Source organism: Molothrus aeneus, chromosome 8 (assembly GCF_037042795.1).
Source record: "Molothrus aeneus isolate 106 chromosome 8, BPBGC_Maene_1.0, whole genome shotgun sequence".
Lineage (NCBI taxonomy): Eukaryota > Metazoa > Chordata > Aves > Passeriformes > Icteridae > Molothrus > Molothrus aeneus.
In genome coordinates this window covers 2906985-2924908 of record NC_089653.1, presented here as the reverse complement: position 1 = coordinate 2924908, position 17924 = coordinate 2906985, and the positions used below count along the sequence as shown (strand labels likewise).

The 17924-nt window shown below is 53.0% G+C and overlaps 1 protein-coding gene and 1 long non-coding RNA gene across 2 annotated transcripts; one reads left to right on the top strand and one right to left on the bottom strand.

Moving 5' to 3' along the window:
* Nucleotides 1–4086: 4086 nt before the first annotated feature.
* On the bottom strand, nucleotides 4087–13406 carry PLA2G12B (phospholipase A2 group XIIB). The gene is made up of 4 exons (XM_066554316.1): nucleotides 13172–13406; nucleotides 8136–8224; nucleotides 6836–7001; nucleotides 4087–4205 (listed from the first exon to the last, which is right to left on the bottom strand). Exons 1-4 carry the CDS (start codon nucleotides 13404–13406, stop codon nucleotides 4087–4089), a joined length of 609 nt encoding a protein of 202 aa, XP_066410413.1.
* On the top strand, nucleotides 10972–17766 carry LOC136559259 (uncharacterized). Its single transcript, XR_010783993.1, has 3 exons — nucleotides 10972–11057; nucleotides 14407–14531; nucleotides 17651–17766. It is a non-coding gene; the product is annotated as an uncharacterized lncRNA (long non-coding RNA).
* The last annotated feature ends 158 nt before the right edge of the window (nucleotides 17767–17924 follow it).

The window sequence follows — 17924 nt, the reverse complement described above, 5'->3', positions numbered from 1 at the left end:
AGGGGAATCCATTTGAAGGGACCATTTAGAAAGGAGTCACAAATCACCTCAAACATTTCAACCTATTTCACAGATTTATTTGTTCTGGCAAGTGAGATTCCGGTGAGGAATGAACTTTTAATGGCTGAGAGTTTAATAATTTTTTTAATAGCTTCATGGCTGCTTTTCCAATCTTGGAAATACATGTGTGTGTGTGTATTAAAATAAACAAAAATCTTTCTATGATGATAAGTAGGTATAAATGGAAAGATACTCTGTGTGTTATCCAACCATATGTGAAAGAAAAAGAAAGGAAAAAGGCTTCTCCTAGGATTGCTGTTCTGCTGATTCACATCTGCATTAGGACCACAGGGGCAGTTTCCCACTGTCACTTCTTTGTTCAGGCAGCCTCCACTAAATATATTTGTTTTGATAAAACAAGAGCTGGGAAATGAAATTAATTATCTGGTGCCTTCTGGAGAATCAACTGGTCTTGTTTGTTTATATAGAAGAGATGTAGGGGGAGTGATGGTGGGAGAAGTTCCTTGCCTGGCTTATTTCAGTTATTGTGCACATTATTTGATTCTTCCTGATGAATTCCTGTGAAGCAGCTTTTCCACTCTGCAGCTGAAAACAGTCCTGCCAATGCACAAAGTCAAGAGGAAGCCACAGGATGAACGAAGCAGACTCTTTGTGTCCAGAGCAGGGTGGAATTGAGGATGACCCAAGGTTCATGCAGCAACCTGGAGATTGCTGTGGTCAGCTGCTTCCATGGCTGCACATCAGTGGATAGCAGGAGTGGCACGGAGGGGAAGCAGTTTTTAGTTTGGTTGCAGGTTTCCTGGGTTCATGCTCTGGTTTGCTCCTGCACAGGATTATCTGCTGCTTTGCCAGAGTCACTGACACCACTTGAAGGTTCAAATATTTCCTCGTAGAGCTGCTGGTGTGGGGTTTTTCAGATTAGCACAGTGAAAAATGAACTGATTCAGTGGCTGGACTGCTTGCAGCAGACTCTAGGGTTTGGGATCAATGGTGGTCTGAAAGCAGGGAGAAGTGATGATTTATGTTAGTGACATCTCCAGCACATCAGAGTCTGGGTTCAGAGATTTTGTTCAGAACCCTTTGATTTCTCCAGTGTATGTCATCACCTACCAGCAGTTGCCTGGCTTTAACCTGATATCACTTGAACTGTAAGATAATTGAAGATATTTGCCATGCAGTTGGCTATGGAACCTAGACAATATGGATATTTTAACTTCTTTTTTGTCATTTAATCATTGGAGTAGGTTCACATTTAAACTGGCCACAGGCACTATTTCACCAGCAAAATACAAAGTTTGGGCAGTGTCTGGGATGAGGAATGTTTCCTTCCCATCCCTAGCCAAAAGCAGGTGTTTCTTAGCTGGATAATCAAGGTTGTCTGTCCAGCCTCATGCTCTGACAGAGCACTGAACCTTAGCAATGCAGAATTCCCTGTCCAGTGGCATCAGCCCAGCTAGGAAAAGCTCTCATTACATCTGAGCAGTGTTGAAGTCCTCTGTGATGGAAAACATCCCAGTACACCCCATGCAGTCACTTCCATTTTCCTGGTCTGGTACCAGGGGGCTCTTGTTGTTCCAGCCCACTTGGGGCCAGCTGAACATCTCATTGCTGTTCACTGTGAGGCAAAGATGACTGGCAGGAGCAGGAACAGGGCTTAAATAATTTATAGCTCCATGCATACATTTTAAACCCATTTAAACTGGAAGAAAAGCAACCAAGACAGACTCTTTCCATTCTTGTTAAATCACCCTTTTGCAGCCTTAACTTCTCTGTGGCAGATGGAAGAACACAACCATAAATATGTTTGCAGGAGCCGCTGAAATATTTACGTGGCGTGGCACGCACACACCCAGCAGCAACTTCCTTCCAACAAGAAACCCAGCTGAAAGCTCTCTGCCAATGTTCTGTGGAGGCAAAATGCCATGCACCACTTGAAATTCTGGTTTTGCATGCAACAAAAGCTCCCCATAACAGATGGGAGTATTAACCACATTTTAGAAGGAAGGATGTCTGAGGCTGCTGATAGCAGCCCCACAGAGGTAGCACATAAGTCCTGTCACCTGACAGATAAGGCTCCAGAATTTGGAATATCTCATCCAAGTCCACTGTGAGCCTCCTGTTTTGCTTGTGCTAGAGATGGAAATGGATATCCAGCCATTTTGTGTGAAAAGGGATCCTAAGGGCAAAGCTTTGTTAAATGCTATAGGAGAAAAGTAATTAAATAGATGTGGATGACACTGGCAGAAGAAAAGTGGCTTCCTCTCCTGAGACTGGGGTAGAGTGCTGTGATTTCACATCTGATAAATGCTGGGCTTTGGTCCTGAATATCAATTGGTACCACAAACACCTCAAGCCCTTCTCCTTAACTCATGCTTAAGAAATCTCCAGATGTCCTAAATCAGTTTAGGGTCCACCAAGTATTTAAATATGCAGGGTTGTCAGGGTATGTAATGACAGGATGGGAAGTGTCAGGGATGGGTGTGAGCAATGCACTGAAAGCAAATTTCCCCTCTTCAGTCTGTCACCAGGGGTACAAAAATGTACATTGCATATCCATGCACTGGGAATCTCACAGGGCTTGCAGAAACCTCCTGCCTTGCACTGCAAATTAGAGAGTTACAGGGTGGGGGGAGGTAATAGCATGTATTTAGGGTAAGTCCTGTGTTTATAAGCAGCACTGCATCCTGCTTGCCTTGGAGAGAACTGGCATGGGATCCTGTGGGCTTGGGAAGGAGCAGTGGGGCTGCCCTCTGTCCATGGGCTGGCTCTGCCCTGCCCCGAGGCTGCTCTGGATGCCTTGGCCTGGGTGCCCCTCCCGAGGGCTGACAGGAGCTGACAGGAGTCTCTGTGCTGCAGAGGGGCTCTGGCAGCAGCTCAGGTGCCCATCCCTAGGCTGACAGGAGTCTCTGTGCTGCAGAGGGGCTCTGGCAGCAGCTCAGGTGCCTGTCCCAAGGCTGACAGGAGTCTCTGTGCTGCAGAGGGGCTCTGGCAGCAGCTCAGGTGCCCATCCCTAGGCTGACAGGAGTCTCTGTGCTGCAGAGGGGCTCTGGCAGCAGCTCAGGTGCCCATTCTGAGGGCCGACAGGAGTCTCTGTGCTGCAGAGGGGCTCTGGCAGCAGCTCAGGTGCCCATCCCTAGGCTGACAGGAGTCTCTGTGCTGCAGAGGGGCTCTGGCAGCAGCTCAGGTGCCCATTCTGAGGGCTGACAGGAGTCTCTGTGCTGCAGAGAGGCTCTGGCAGCAGCTCAGGTGCCTGTCCCAAGGCTGACAGGAGTCTCTGTGCTGCAGAGGGGCTCTGGCAGCAGCTCAGGTGCCCATTCTGAGGGCCGACAGGAGTCTCTGTGCTGCAGAGAGGCTCTGGCAGCAGCTCAGGTGCCTGTCCCAAGGCTGACAGGAGTCTCTGTGCTGCAGAGGGGCTCTGGCAGCAGCTCAGGTGCCCATTCTGAGGGCTGACAGGAGTCTCTGTGCTGCAGAGGGGCTCTGGCAGCAGCTCAGGTGCCCGTTCTGAGGGCTGACAGGAGTCTCTGTGCTGCAGAGGGGCTCTGGCAGTGGCTCAGGTGCCCGTTCTGAGGGCTGACAGGAGTCTCTGTGCTGCAGAGGGGCTCTGGCAGCAGCTCAGGTGCCCGTTCTGAGGGCTGACAGGAGTCTCTGTGCTGCAGAGGGGCTCTGGCAGCAGCTCAGGTGTCCATCCCTAGGCTGACAGGAGTCTCTGTGCTGCAGAGGGGCTCTGGCAGTGGCTCAGGTGCCCGTTCTGAGGGCTGACAGGAGTCTCTGTGCTGCAGAGGGGCTCTGGCAGCAGCTCAGGTGCCCGTTCTGAGGGCTGACAGGAGTCTCTGTGCTGCAGAGGGGCTCTGGCAGCAGCTCAGGTGCCTGTCCCAAGGCTGACAGGAGTCTCTGTGCTGCAGAGGGGCTCTGGCAGCAGCTCAGGTGTCCATCCCTAGGCTGACAGGAGTCTCTGTGCTGCAGAGGGGCTCTGGCAGCAGCTCAGGTGCCTGTCCCAAGGCTGACAGGAGCTGACAGGAGTCTGTGCTGCAGAGGGCCTCACAGACACTGGCAGGCTGCTCTTGCTCACAGCTCATCGCGCTCCTCCTCGCTGCAAATGCAGGCGCTCCTCTGGCTGTTCATGAAGGGCCGGCAGCCCAGGGTCCAGACAGCGTTGAACACCGTGTCTGCCATGGATTCACAGGCTGTGGAGAAGGACAGGGTGGCCAGGTAAGGACAGGCAACTCCCAGCACCCCAGCCCCAGCCCTGCTCTGAGCTCTGTGGGGTTTGCCCTTGGAAGTGTGGGCTGTTGTCTTTTCTCTCTGGGAACTGGGTTTTTATAAATCCTGAGGTTCCTTTCTCTCTTCCTATCGATGCAGGGTGACTCCAGTGTAGGGAATAATGTGTTCTAACTCCATTTAGAAAGCTGAATAATTGCCTTATTAAGCTATACTATATTACACTAATACTATACTAAAACTGTATTAAAGAAATTCTATACTACAGAGATACTAAAGAAAAACCAGTGACAGTTTCCAGACAGTCATGACACACGTAGATCCAACTGGTCAAAGAATCAAAACAACCTTCAGCAGTGTCTAATTAACAAATCACTTCAGGTAAACAATCTCCATAACACATTCCACACATGCAAAACAACAAGAGCAGTGAATAGAGATAAGAATTTTTTTGTCTTCTCTCTGTGCTTCTCACTGCCTTCCCCAGGAAAAATCCTTGGGAAAAATTGTGCCTGCTGCTCTATGTGAAGAGAGCTGTGGCCACATCTTCTCCCCAGGGTGGCACTAATTTCTCTCCCCCCTAAACCCCTCCTTTATTACCTACTAGTTGATGGATCATCTGGGGCTCTGCAAACAGCACTGTTTACCAAACAGATTTCCCAGGAGCCCTCCACATTACTCCTTCTCCTCTGAATTTTGCCTACAGCCACTATTGACCAACCTTTCTGGGCTTTTTTGGGAGTTATGATGCCAGCTGCCAGCCAGCATGAAAAATCCTACAGCAGCTGGAGCAGCTGACTGCCTGACTACCAGCCCCTCCTCACCCAAAAAACAACCCTGAAAGTGCTTGTCAGTAAATAAATAGGTTAATAGTAAATCTTTAGGGTTTGTTTACTGGCACCAGCACTGATAGCTGTATGCATGGTGAAGCTGGGAAAGCCTTGCCTTTGGGACTGTTTTCTCTTATCTCAGCCTCTCCAAGCACCTCAGAGCTCCTGTTCCCTAGGAGGCTGCTGAGCTGGCAGGCACTGGAGAGGCTGTGGTGAGTCAGTGGGAAAAGCAAGGCTTTGGATGCCAGATAAGAGCTGGGATGGCTGTGAAGGAGGAGGAGGGCTGTGACAGGAGCTGCTCAGAGCAGCCCTGGGGACAGGATCTGCAGAGCCCAAGGCGAGGGGAGGATGGCTCAGAGGTTCACTGGTGTTACCTGTGCCTCCTACAGCAGCCAGGACAGAGGGAGGGAGGAATCCACTCCTGCCTGGCTCAGCCCAGGAGGGTGGGCTCTGCTCCACCTTAACCCCCTAGGATCTAGGCTTGCTTTGCTGCTGCAAGCAGAGAGCAAGAAGGAACATATGAAAAAGTGGAAAATCTGAAGAGATGGGAAGAAGTTGGCTGTGTGAGGAGCTGTTGATAAGGGTGACCATGAAAGATTGGCTGTGCTCAGCCTGTAGCACTTTTGTCTCAGTCCATGTCTTTGATTTCTCTTGCTGGCCTGGGCACTCTTTCCATGCATTTATATGTGACCAGGTAGGAAGCCATCTGCAGACATCTACTGGTGTCATGCAGGCTTCCTGTGTGTCCTATTCAGGCTGCACCTTTGGACAACAAATGCATATTTAAGGATACCCTAGAGCAGGGCATCAGCAGAGGTTACCAAACAAGCTCTTCTCAGACCTGCAGGCTGAGGCTTTTTAAATTAGGCAAAACCCGGGTGGCACTTGAGCTGCTGCCACATCCCTAGAGCTTCTTAGCACTTCTGAGCCATCCAGAGCTGCCTGCACTGGCTCAGCCACCCCCCAGCCTGGTGTGTCCCTGGTGCCATCACCATCTCTTATCTGTGACCAGATCCCTGTCCTTGGCTCTCTCTGTTTTGCTGGCCCCTGGCCATATACAGGTTTCAGTGTGTGTCTCACTGGCCCTGGAAGGCTTCTTGGTATCCCATGAAGGTGTTTGAATTGTTTGGGAGTGCATCCAACTAATTGGATAAATTAGTGGAAGAAGTGGAAGTGGAAACCCCACACTCCTAACTATCCTAGCTATCCTCTCAGCAGGCCTGGGAGGATGAATAGGACTCAACCAAACACAAATCCAAAAATCCTGCCCTTTTCTTCCATCTCCCACCTGGGCTGAATAGCAATCATTATCATCTACAACCCTAAACTCACCCTCCTCAACTTCTACCTAGACACTGTAATAACTGCAACCGTTTTCCTCACCCTAAACACAATCAAAGTCCTAAAGCTATCCACCCTAATAACTGCATGGACCAAAATCCCATCACTGAACACAATACTACTCCTAACCCTACTCTCTCTCATAGGACTCCCTCCCCTGACAGGATTCCTGCCCATGTTTGAATTGTTTGGGAGTGCATCCAATTACTTCCAGGGCTGTTTGTGGGGTTTTTCACACATTGTAATGTTTTCCAAATGCAAATAACCGTAGGTCTCCAGCCTTGGGCCAGAGGTGTGTGGCAGAGGGGGCAGATCTCTGTGCTCTCACCCACCTGTGACAAGTGCAGCACAGAGCTGCTGCTCCCCACTGCAGAGTTGTGGCAAGGAAAGGCTCCCTGCCCAGGGGATGTGAGGCAGGATCCTACCTTGCACCTTGGAGACGAAGCCCAGGCTGCGTTTGAGGTCGGAGCAGATGGAGTGCAGGCACCAGCGGAACTTAGCGTCGCAGCGGTACTTGTTGGCCCCACAGGTGTCATAGCAAACATCCAGCTGGTTACAGCACTTGGTCATGGCAGGGATCCCCAGGTCTAGCTGGGAAAGAGAAAAGAGGTGTCCCTTGGTTGGCTCCTGGCCTCGGGCTCACACAGCTGTGATGGGGTGAGCTGCTGCAGAGCCCAGCTGGCTCCTTCTCCAGAAGCTGTTCCTGAGAGCCAGGGCAGCAGGAGGAATGTGTGCTGCTCCTTCACCATCTAAACAAGGGTGAGGGAGCAGCCCAGTGGTGTCAGTGGTGCAGGCTCAGTGCAGGCTACATCACATTCTCTTCTCTCTGTGTCCCAGGGAATCAACATGTGGCAGAGAGGTGGGAAACAGCCCCTCCATGACCATTTTCTAGTTTGCATTTGTCAGACAGCTCCATGTCCTTGCCAACAGTGGCAAAGGCCCCTTTTTTCTTTTCCTCTTTTTCCCACAACCTGACAAGGTCCTGCTTTTTGCCTAATAAAAGTGCCATAAATATTTTAATGCCTTATTTCTCAGAGATGCACTTGAGGCCAAAGACAAACGCAGCATGGTCAGGGGAGTTCTGCTCCCTGTAAGCCTAGCTAATGACCCTGAGGGTGATAGGGCAGAAGACCTGTCTCCTGGAGAGACTGCATTTGTTAGCTTGTTATGAATTATTCCTCTTTTTGCCCTTCCTCATGTAAAATTTAGGAGATGAATTGTTCCTTTATTGCACTCGTGATTGCCTGGGTACAGAGAAGGCACCACAGAAATGCCCACAAGGTTTGCAGTGAAATAGAATTTCAGGAATTAAACCTAACATGAAAAATGAGCTGCAAAGAGAGGGGTTGTCAGAGCAGGAATCTGCCTAATTGCTGCAGATTCCTTGGGCAGCAATAATGCATGAGCTAAATAGGAATCCCTGCTCTGAGAGCCTCCTGGGAAGGCTTTTCCTGGTGATTCCAATGTGTTCATTAATTGCCTTTAAGATAACGAGCAGGAGCAGTATTAAAGCCTCTGGGTTTCATTCAGTGCTTGGCAGAGGCAAAAAGTGTGGGAAGAGGTGGGGGGCAGGTGTGGAGGATGCACTCAGGTGTTGCTGTGTGCACATAGGCTATTGTCAGCCACTGCACAGCCCAGCCCTGCCTTCTCCTTGCCCAGAATGATGAGCTGGTGATGTGCTGGAGAGCTGCATCCTGTGGGCTCGGTGGCTGGGACAGTACATACACTTTCAGGTACCTTGAGCCCCAGAAAATGGGAGCTACAGCCATTGGGTTCCTGCGGTTTGTAGTGAGGCCGTGGCATGGGAGCCTTCCCTGGGGAAGAAAAGACAGGACAAGGGTTAGGAAAGTTGATCTTCCCAAGACTGGACTCAAAAAGCAAGGAGTGACAGGCACTCCCCTTTGGTCTGCATCCCCAAACACTGCTAGCTCAGCAAGGGGGTTTCTTTCTATCCTCAGCTCATTCTTGGACTCTTGGTGTGCTGTGGATGTCCCCAAACTGTGCCAGACCTTGCATGTCTGATCTTGCTCTGAGCAGGTCTTGGTCCATTTTCTGCCCATGGTGATGCCCTGCCACGTTTTGCAAATCATTTCTGTTCCTTTAATCTTTGCACCTTCCTCAGTCTCCTTCTTAACATGCATAAAGGATCAAGAACTCCCTCTGTGAATAATTATTTACTCAATGCAGGAAGAATCCAGCTCACAGCCAGCTCTAGCAGTACCTTCCAGCAGCATTTAATCTGATTTTTGTAGGGGAGCCTGTTCAGTGCCCAACCACCCTCTGGGGAAGAACCTTTTCCTGATATCCAACCTCACTCTGCTCCAACACAGCTCCAGCCATTCCCTGGCTGCTGTCCCTGCTCTGGGAAAACATAAACTGAGGGAATGCTCCAAAAAAACTTGTGTGAGCTGAGCCTTCTGGAGCCAGTCACATCAAGGGTTAACTTTCTGCTTCCCTGAGCAGGGCTAGAGAATTTATACAGACATAAAATGGATCTAATTCAGCCCTTCAAGGCAGGGTTGGGTTCTTTTAAACTCCATTTCCACTTCTTGCTTCTTGTCAGCACCAGGAATTATTTAAGACACTTTCCCCGTTTTTCTGTTCAGGTACCTGAAATGCCAGTGGTTAATTCAGCCATAAATCTGCTGTGCCCTTGGGGAGGCCTTGCAGCCAAAAGCCTCAGAGAGACCCATGTAGGAGTGCTCCCAGCACGTCTCAATTAAACTTTGCCAGAGCTGTTTTGCTTAAATATATATACATATATATATATATATATATAGCAAATAACAGATTTGCTACCAAATAAATAACAAACTGAAATGCTGTCCAGCTGGGAGATGCCAACAGGCAATTTTCCCCTTCCAAAAGAACCTTGATGGTTTTTTGGAAGGGAGTGAGAACTGGGATTCAGAATTCAAATGTTCCTGAACTGATGCAGGAGGCAGAGGAAAGTTCAAAATCCGCTGTGGGTTTTGCAGGATGGAGTCAAATTTGAGTGTCTTGCTTGAAATATTGGTTGTAAAAATAGTGTAAAAAATGTAAAAGAATGTGAAAATAATATAAAAAAATAATTGATTGTAAAAACCAGGAACAGTTAATGGGTTAAAATGGCAAGTCTGAGTAGGAGTGAGACTTTTTGGGATGTGGAGATCACAGAATGGCTTGGGTTGGGTGGGACCTTTAAGATCATCCAGTTATCCAGTTCTACCTCCATTATCCAGTTCCCAGCCAAAAATAGCTGTGTTTCCAGATCTTCAATTCAGCTGAAGTCACAGCTATTATAAGAGAAATAGTATAATAGATTCTAGAAAGCTGTCCTGAGGAAAAAAACCCTTCATATAAATAAGGATTGTGCAGATCCACAAAACATCAAACTGCCTTCAGGATAATCCCTTGTAGGAAACCTGTCCCCTCCCCTCTGCAAAACAGAGCTTTAAAACTTATAAAGTGCCCCTTTGTACTCTTTCTCAGCTAGGTCAAGTCCAAGACACCACAATTAACCTCTCTCCCACATCTTGTTTTGTAGGTAACAGGAAACCAAAGCAAAACAGGAACATCAGGCATTCCTGTCTCTCTACAACCATTGACTCAGTGCTCCTGTTATCATTTATTGCTTGCCCATCCTTACAGACAAGAAGATATAGATTTCAGGCCACTGCCTTGTTGCCACAGCCCTAGAACTGAAGCTGAGTTTCCCTGATGCATTTTAATGCCCCCAGGCAGCTGTAGCTGTTCCAAGAGGCTGGAAAGCAGCCAGCTGGCTGGAGCAGCTGCTGGCAATGCAGGAGGTTCAGGCACTGCAGTGCTGGGACACTGGCAGGGGGAGCTGAGTGTATTTTTGGGTGAATGGGTGGTCCCAGGGCTCCTTGCACTTTTGGGTGGTCCATTGTTGTTTGTGTGCCCCCAGGCAGGGGCAGGCTTTGAGCAGAGGTGCCTGCACACATCCATCCCTGTTGGAGACAGGCTTTGGAGGCTCTTTTCCCACAGCCTGGAGGTTCCCCATCCTCTGAAGCCCTTCAGGACCAAGTGCTGAGCAGGGCAATGAAGTCTTGCCTGGCCAGGAGGAAGCTACAAGGGCTTCACTCCCAGCTCAGGCTCTTTGTTTCCCCTGAGATGCCCAGTGAGACTTTGTAAGCAGGAGGATATTTGCCAGTAAATGCTAGTGTAACCCTAATGTCCTGATTTAAGGGAGCCATCCATCAAGTTGGTTGTTTTCAGACCTCAGTAGCTGCTGAAAAATCAGGAGAGGCTTGCAGCTGGAACAGCCACGTGCTCAGCTGGAGATGGATGTGGCAATCACAGGTGAGTCCTGACCTTTACTGAGCCAAAATAAGCTATTTTTGGTATCTCTTGGCTGGAATGAAAGTAAGTAGAAGGAATCATTTTTGTTTCATGCCTAGGGAGGAAAAGCAATCAGGCCCTGATTCAGCACAAAGATGGCTTGTGTTCATCCTTCTGAGCAAGGACTGGATCTCACTGGTTTGGGAGCATCCCAGCATCCTCTCCTCGCCAGTTTGCAATGTCTGTGCCAGAGATTAGCAAGGACAAATGGTCCTGGAAGGGTCCAGCAAACCCCTTGGAGCCACGTGGGCAGCATTTCAGAAGTGTTCTCCTTCAGGCAGTGATTAATGAGCTGCTCAGCAGAGGGTGAGAACTGGGCTAACAATGGGCTTGTTTTCCTTTCTAGGTAAAACACTGCTCCTGTAAGGGTGTGAGCAGGGATCTGTGCTGCTCTCTGGAGATGCTTTCCACAAGGACAGGCAGGGAGAGCCCCCTGGATGTGTCCAAAAGCAGTAACTCCTGCATGGTGTGCTGAGCCTTGAGGCTTCCTGAAACCAGCTCTGAGTAGCAGCCTTGCCTCAGGCACACTGCAGTCCCAGCCCCATGCCAGGGCTTTCAGTCTCTGCATTAAGGAGGGCAAGGTCCTTTCTGCTCCGAGTTTGGAGCATGGTGGGGACCTTTAGGAGGCTGTCACACACATGGCCTGGGGCTGCCACACCGTCAGTGTGGGACAGGCTGCCTGATGGGAGGTCTGGGGGCCACCTGCTCCAGGCACTGGGGACACACATGGCCCTCCTGAGCTGCTGCAGAGAGAACTGAGGGACCAAGGCCACAGTGATGGGCTGGGGTACCTGGCTCCCTCAATCCCATGGGGCTGAGCTTCCTGCCTTGCTGCTCCCTGTTTGTTCTCAGTGTGGGGCCTGGGGAGCAGAGCTGGCAGGAGGGGGAGGACACATATATAGACATTAGATGGATGTTGGGGAGAGGTTTTTCACCCAGAGGGTGGTTGAACACTGGAAGCACTTCCAGGCTCATCAGAGAAGTGGTCCCATGGCTACCAGAGCTCCAGGAGTGTTTGGACAATGTTTTCAGGCCCAGGGTGTGACTCTTGGGGTATCCTGCACAGGGCTAGGAGTTGAACTCAATGATCCTGATGGGTCCCTTCCAACTCAGCCTGTTCTATGGTTCTGTGACATTATTTATGAAACAAAACAAAAACCAGCAACTTTGAGAGTGATTTTAACCTCCTCCCCTGGCAGGGAGCTGAGGTCCCAGCCCTGCAGCATCTCTTTGTCCCAGTGCCCTGGCTGCTGGCCTGGGAGGAGCAGGAGGCCCATGGGATCCAGACAGACTCAGTCAGTGGGGTCTCCCCAAAGCATTGAGTCTGTCTGTGAAAAACAATGCCCTGGGGAGGAGAGGGGTTGAAATCCCTCTGTGCTCACAAGCATCTTTCCCAGGTGGTCACTAGGGGTGTGGGGTGAAGCTGTGGGGCAAGGGGCTGACAGGCAGCTGGGCTGGGCAGGCTGAGGTGACAGGACAAGGTGTTGCTGTGGGACAGTTGTAGGAGGCTGAGGAGAGGTTACAATCTGTGGGAAACTCCTGGCTGGTTCCTAAGCAGGTCATTCCTGGTTCCAACAGGTACCCTGGTGATGGCCAGTGCTGCCTGTGGCCCTGTCACCCACACCCTGCAGCTCTGTGCACCCCAGCTCTGTCCCCTGCCCTGCCCTGCCCTCTCCGAGACGGGAGGTCCTGGGGCCTTCATCCTGCCCCCAGACAAACCAAACTAATCCTGTTTGGTAAACCACCACAAAGTGCAGTCCAAAGCTAGCAGGAGCTGCCTCCTTCTGCCTCGAGCACTAAAGGCTCCTCCCGGTGACGTCTGGTTTGTCCCGCTGTTATCTCCTCCTCCTGCAGCCCGCGGCAGTGGCCAGCTCACAGCTGCTGGATAAGGACGCTCCGAAGGTTGCTGAGATTAGGGCACAGCCTCCCCTCCCTGTGCTGTGCCAGGCTCCGGGCAGCGGGACAGCCCGGGTGTGTGTGTGCCCGGGTACCTGTGTGTGCCCGGGTACCTGTGTGTGCTCTGGTACCTGTGTGTGCCCTGGTACCTGTGTGCCCTGTGTGCCCTGGTACCGGTGTGCCCGGGTACCTGTGTACCCTTGTGTGCCCTGGTACCGGTGTGCCCGGGTGCCGGTATGCCCTGCCAGCCCGGGTACCCGTGTGTGCCCTGTGTGCCCTGGTACCGGTGTGCCCTGGCAGGAGCAGCCGCATCCTCCCTCCCCTGTGTCCTGCGCGCTCATTGCGGTGCCTTGCAGAGCTGGCTGCACTTGGGGAAGGAGCTTCGGTGTCCCTGTGCTGGCCCTGGCACAGAAGCTGTGACCCCGGGCACTGCCGGGGGCAGCTCCTCGGTAGGAGGAGCTGCTCGTGGCCGCAGGGAAGGAGAGGGAAGGAGAGAGGAGGCAGCAGCAGTGAGGTTCACTCACCATATCGGCAGCGGTACTGGCAGACACCGTTTTTCCCCCCGAGCAGTTCCAAGAAGGAGTCGAAGTAGCTGTTGACCGCTTCAAAGCCATCCCGGATGGTGTCGATGCCCCAGTCGGAATAGGATGGCGCTGCCTGCGAGTCCTGGTGCCCGGGGCTGTCGGGCGCTGCCTCCTCGGAGCCGTGGCCCGGGCGCAGGCTGAGGCACAGGAGCGCTGCCCCCAGCAGCAGCCGCATGCTCAGGGCCGGGGCAGAGGGGCAGCAGCGGCGGGGATGAGCTGCTCCGGGCAGGAGGCAGCGGCACCGCTCTGCCTGGACTTTAAACGCTGCCCGGGGAGCCGGCCTGAGGTCACGGCAGCCGGGGTGCAAAGTGCAGCGCCGAGATACGGAGCGGGTTCAGCTCCCTGAGCTGGGAGTTTGCACAATCCCGCCGGGACACGCTCGGTCCCCATGGCTGCAGCTCCCCCGGGGGACCCTCCCTCACCCCTGAGCGGGGTCTGTCCCCCCAGGGCCCTGCACTCCCTCCCCGGCCTGCTGGGGCATGAGGAGTACCTCTCTGTCCAAAATTTCTGCTGCTCAGGCAAGCTGAGGAGCACACCTTGCCTTTTCCCCAGGCCTCCTGGGCACATGGAGGGGAGGGATGAGAGCTTCACCCAGCCTGGCTGCTGGGTGTGCTGCTCCTAGCAAATCCCAAGGGCCCACAGAGCTTCTGAGGGGTTGATCCAGCAGCTTGGAGAAGTTTGGGACAAACACTACATTCAGGGCATGCCTTGGCATCACCTCCAGTTCCAGGATCAGTGTGGCAGGTGAGTATTGCCTTTGGTGTGGCTGATGCTATAGGGCTGGTTGTTACAGCTCCTGTGTAAGGTAAATTAAACCTGTAAAGGTTGTGACCAGGAGGAAAGGGTGGCACTGAGACCTGAGCCAGGGAAGGGGTTGTGGGCCAGCTGCAGCTCCTGGATCTGGAGTGGGACAGGCCTGCCTGGACCCAGGGGCCTGCTCAGCTGGTGGAGGGTTCAAAGCTGCTCATTATAAAGAAAGCAACCAAGTGAAAACCAACAGCAAAAGACAAATCAAACCACTCACGAAGAATTGAGAAGGGAAATGGTGTGGAAAGGTTGTGGCTGCTCTTAGGAAGCTTTTTAGATGTGCCCCAGCACAGCACTGCCTCTCAGGAGAGCTGGGCTGCAGGCATTTCAAACACAAATGCAAATTCTGGCATTTTATTGCTTTGCAGGAGATTGCAGTTTCTGAAGGGCCAGAGCTCCACAGTACTGCCTGTGTTTCTGCACATGGCCCTGGGTGAAGAGCTCCAGACATGAGATAAGGAGGAGGAACCTCAGCCAAGTCTTGGTTTCTTAGGTAAGTCAGAGAAGAGGGGAAGGGAGCACACAAGCTGGTTAGTGCCTCTGCTGTGCAATGGTGTGGAGCCAGAGGCAGCTGCTGCCTGCTTGTTCCATCTGTTCTGAGGCCCAGTCTGCCAGGGCTGACTTTTGGGTGAGGGGACATTTAGGAGTGCAGGAGCTCCCAGGGAACTTCAGACCAGCTTTGCCTTTGGGGAGATAAACCCAGATGCAGAGAACACTGGGAAAGGGCAGCTGGGAATCAGCAGATCCCTGCCTCGAGTAAGCCTTTTGTGACATCTGTGTCACCCCTGGCACGTGGCAGAGGGGGTGCTGGGGAAGTGAGGCCTTCCCTGCAGGGGCACTGGAGAGCGTGGGCTTCTCCTGCTGTTCAGACCATGCTGGGGACTGCTCTGTCAGTCGTGGGTGGAAATGGCCCCTGGAATTTGTTGTCACAGCCCCAGGGCAGGGCAAACTGGATCCAAGAGTCCCACGCTGTGTCCTGCAGTGAGTGGAGCCTTTGGTGTCTCTGCTGGTTCAGTCCCTGCCCTGCCTGACGCTCCAGTTCACAGTCCCAGTGCTCCCAGCCTTTGCCAACAGCCTGGCAGAAATTAATGTAAAAAAGAGCAAACCAGCTATTGGGGACTAGCTTGGAAATGTGTAAGAGCCTCTGGGTGTCTGTGCCTGGTGTCCTGTTTTATGCAGAGCCTTTTAGGGTTGTTCTGGAGGCAGTTCCAGAACACAGCTTTCTTTGTCATCCCCTGGTCCCTGCTGACTGATCCAAGGCGAAGAGAGAGGGAAAAAATGCTGGCAGGACTGCAGAGGAGGCAAAGCACAGGGAATGTGGCATGAGCAGGGCATGCAGCCTGGAGCTGGTGGCTCTGGAGCACTCAGGCTGTTTGCAAAATCAATTGGAATTGGGAAAGCCGAGCAGGGCGGGGAGGGAGCAACTGGCAGAGAGCAGAGCTTGAGTAAAGAGGAGTCAGAAACTTTCCTGTTAGTTTGTCACTGGTCTCGAAGTAAAGGTTGGTGAGTAAAAAGCAGTTTAACTGCTTTTCCAAAACGTGGCAGCCCCTTTGCCCTGCCCCGGGGATGAGCCGCTCTCCTTCCTTCCTTCTGCTTCCTTCCTTCCCTCCCCGAGCCAATCTCCTGAGAGCTTTTCAGTCCAGCTGCAAATATCTCGGTTGCACCCAGACTGCAAGATCTGAAGAGCAGGAAAAATGTAGGATTGGGTAAAAGTGACCTCCAGTTTTCCTTCGGGGCGTGGCTCAGCAGCTGCAGCAGCGAGGAGCTGTGGATGTGCACAGGGGGACCCCGCAGGTTCTCTGCCCTGCCTTTGACCCACTGCAGTCACAAAAACCCCTTCCCTGCGCCAGCTTTTCTCTCTCTGAAGATTTAAGGGGTGCAGATGCTTTTGGCCACGGTGGTGAACTCTGACAGCTGCTTCCTGAGCCTGGTGCTGACCTCGGGACAGGCGGCTCCTGCCTGCGTGCATTCATTCCTGCCTCCGTAATGCTTAAATATAGCGCGGCCGGGCCGCGGTGAGTCAGCGCTCCCGGGACACTGCGGGCTCCTGGCAGCGCCCCTGGGCTCCGAGGGAGAGGGGACTGCACCCGCCCTGTCCCTGTGTCCCTGTGGCAATGAGCCCCATCCCAGATGGAGCTGGAAAAGCCCTCTTGGCTCCGCATCAGGAGCCGGGCTGCAGCTCCTGTGCTGCATTCCTGTGCTGCAGCTCCTGTGCTGCATTCCTCCTTCCCTGCACCTCTGGCTGTGCCCGAGTCCTGCCCGTGCCGCTCTGCTGGGGGCGACATGGGATACAGGGACCGAGCTCCTTTTCCACCGGCTTTGGCTGGCTCGGGGAGCTGCTGGTGGGTGTTTATCGGGGGAAGAGGCAGCTGGTGGCTCGGGTTAGTGGGTGATCCGTGGCTGCTCCAAAGCCCAGATGAGTCACTGATGATGGGGAGGAGAGCTGCGGGCCGATGGTGAAATCCCCGAGTGCTCGGAGCCAGGTCAGAGTCCGGCAGCCGGGAGAGGGTGGGTGGGGTGGTTCAAGACCCCCTCCCTCAGGTGTGTGGGCAGGTCCAGCCCCTCTGGGAGGCCCTGGGCAGGTCTCTGGTGCTGCCTTCCCCCAGCTGTAGGAGAGGGTTCTGCCCCTGTGCTCAGGTGAGACCCCACCTGCAGAGCTGCCCCAGCACAGGAGGGACCTGGAGCTGCTGCAGAGAGTCCAGGGGAGGCACCAGGATGGGCAGAGGGATGGAGCAGCTCTGCTTGGAGAGCTGGGATTGTTCAGCCTAGAAAAGAGAAAACTGCAGAGACCTCAGAGCCCCTTCCAGTGTCTAAAGGGGCTCCAAGAGAGCTGGAGTGACAGGACAAGGGAGAAGGGCATCAAACTGACAGAGGGCAGAGATAGATGGGGATATTGGGAAGAAATTCTGCATTGTGAGGGTGGTGAGGCCCTGAGGAGGCTGCCCAGAAGAGCTGTGGCTGCCCCTGGATCCCTGGAAGTGTCCCAGGCTAGGCTGGACAAGGTCTGGGATAGTGGAAGGCATCCCTCCCCGTGGCAGGGAGTGGAACTGGATGACTGTTAAGTACCTTCCAACCCAAACCATTCTGGGACTCTATGATGCTGTCAGACCCTTTCCTTTCTCTTCATCTTCTCCTGCCCTGTGACATTGACAGGCCTTTTTCCCTATCTCTGACCTTACCCTGCCTGTTCAGCTGCAGCTGCTGGGGTCCTCAGCCTTGCTGGGCTCCTCCCATGCTGGTGACCCCCATGGTCACCCTTCAGCTGCAGCTGTGCCACCAGAGCCCCAGGGACCCAGCTGGGACGGTGGGAGGTCACTGGCTGGGGGGGGGACAGGGCTGATCCAGAGCCCTTCATTGCTCCCAGGCCTGTCTTAGCAGGGGCAGGGCAGCAGCTCAGCAGCACAGGGTGTCTGGGCATGGAACTCCAGCACCCTTCCAAAATCAAACAGTGCTGCTGCTCTTCAGGCTTATTGCAAATGTGGGCTCCCATCAGCTGTGCTGGGGCAGTGCCCTCCCTACCTGTGAGCCAAGAGCTCCATGGGCAGCACACAGGCTCCATTCCTCAGGAAAAGGATCCAGCCCCCTCAGCAGCCCCTGCTGTGCTTTCTGCAGGTTCCTGATGATGGGAATTAAGCACGAGCTCCACTGCTCTGCAGGGTGAAGCCCAGGGATGGCTGTGGTGCACAGACCCCAGAGGTTTAGGTCATGGAAGAGGCCAGCCTGACCTTCCCACCTGTGAGTTTATTGTGCTGTTGGGGTCTCTGGTGCTTTCTTCCCCTCCCTAGAACCATTCCAGGGTAAGTGGTTGTTTGATCTTCACAAAATAGATTTGCCACCCCTGAAAAGGGACCCTCAGCAGGTGACCCTGCTTTCAGCCCAGCTTTAT

Excerpts from the sequence above, each read along its gene's own strand:
- PLA2G12B (XM_066554316.1), bottom strand. The coding sequence starts at position 13,406 with ATGCGGCTGCTGCTGGGGGCAGCGCTCCTGTGCCTCAGCCTGCGCCCG. Across the intron at positions 8,225-13,171 it reads CCAGTACCGCTGCCGATATG|GGAAGGCTCCCATGCCACGG; the intron begins GTGAGTGAACCT and ends TTTCTTCCCCAG. Across the intron at positions 7,002-8,135 it reads GGCTCAAGGTACCTGAAAGT|CTAGACCTGGGGATCCCTGC; the intron begins GTATGTACTGTC and ends TCTCTTTCCCAG.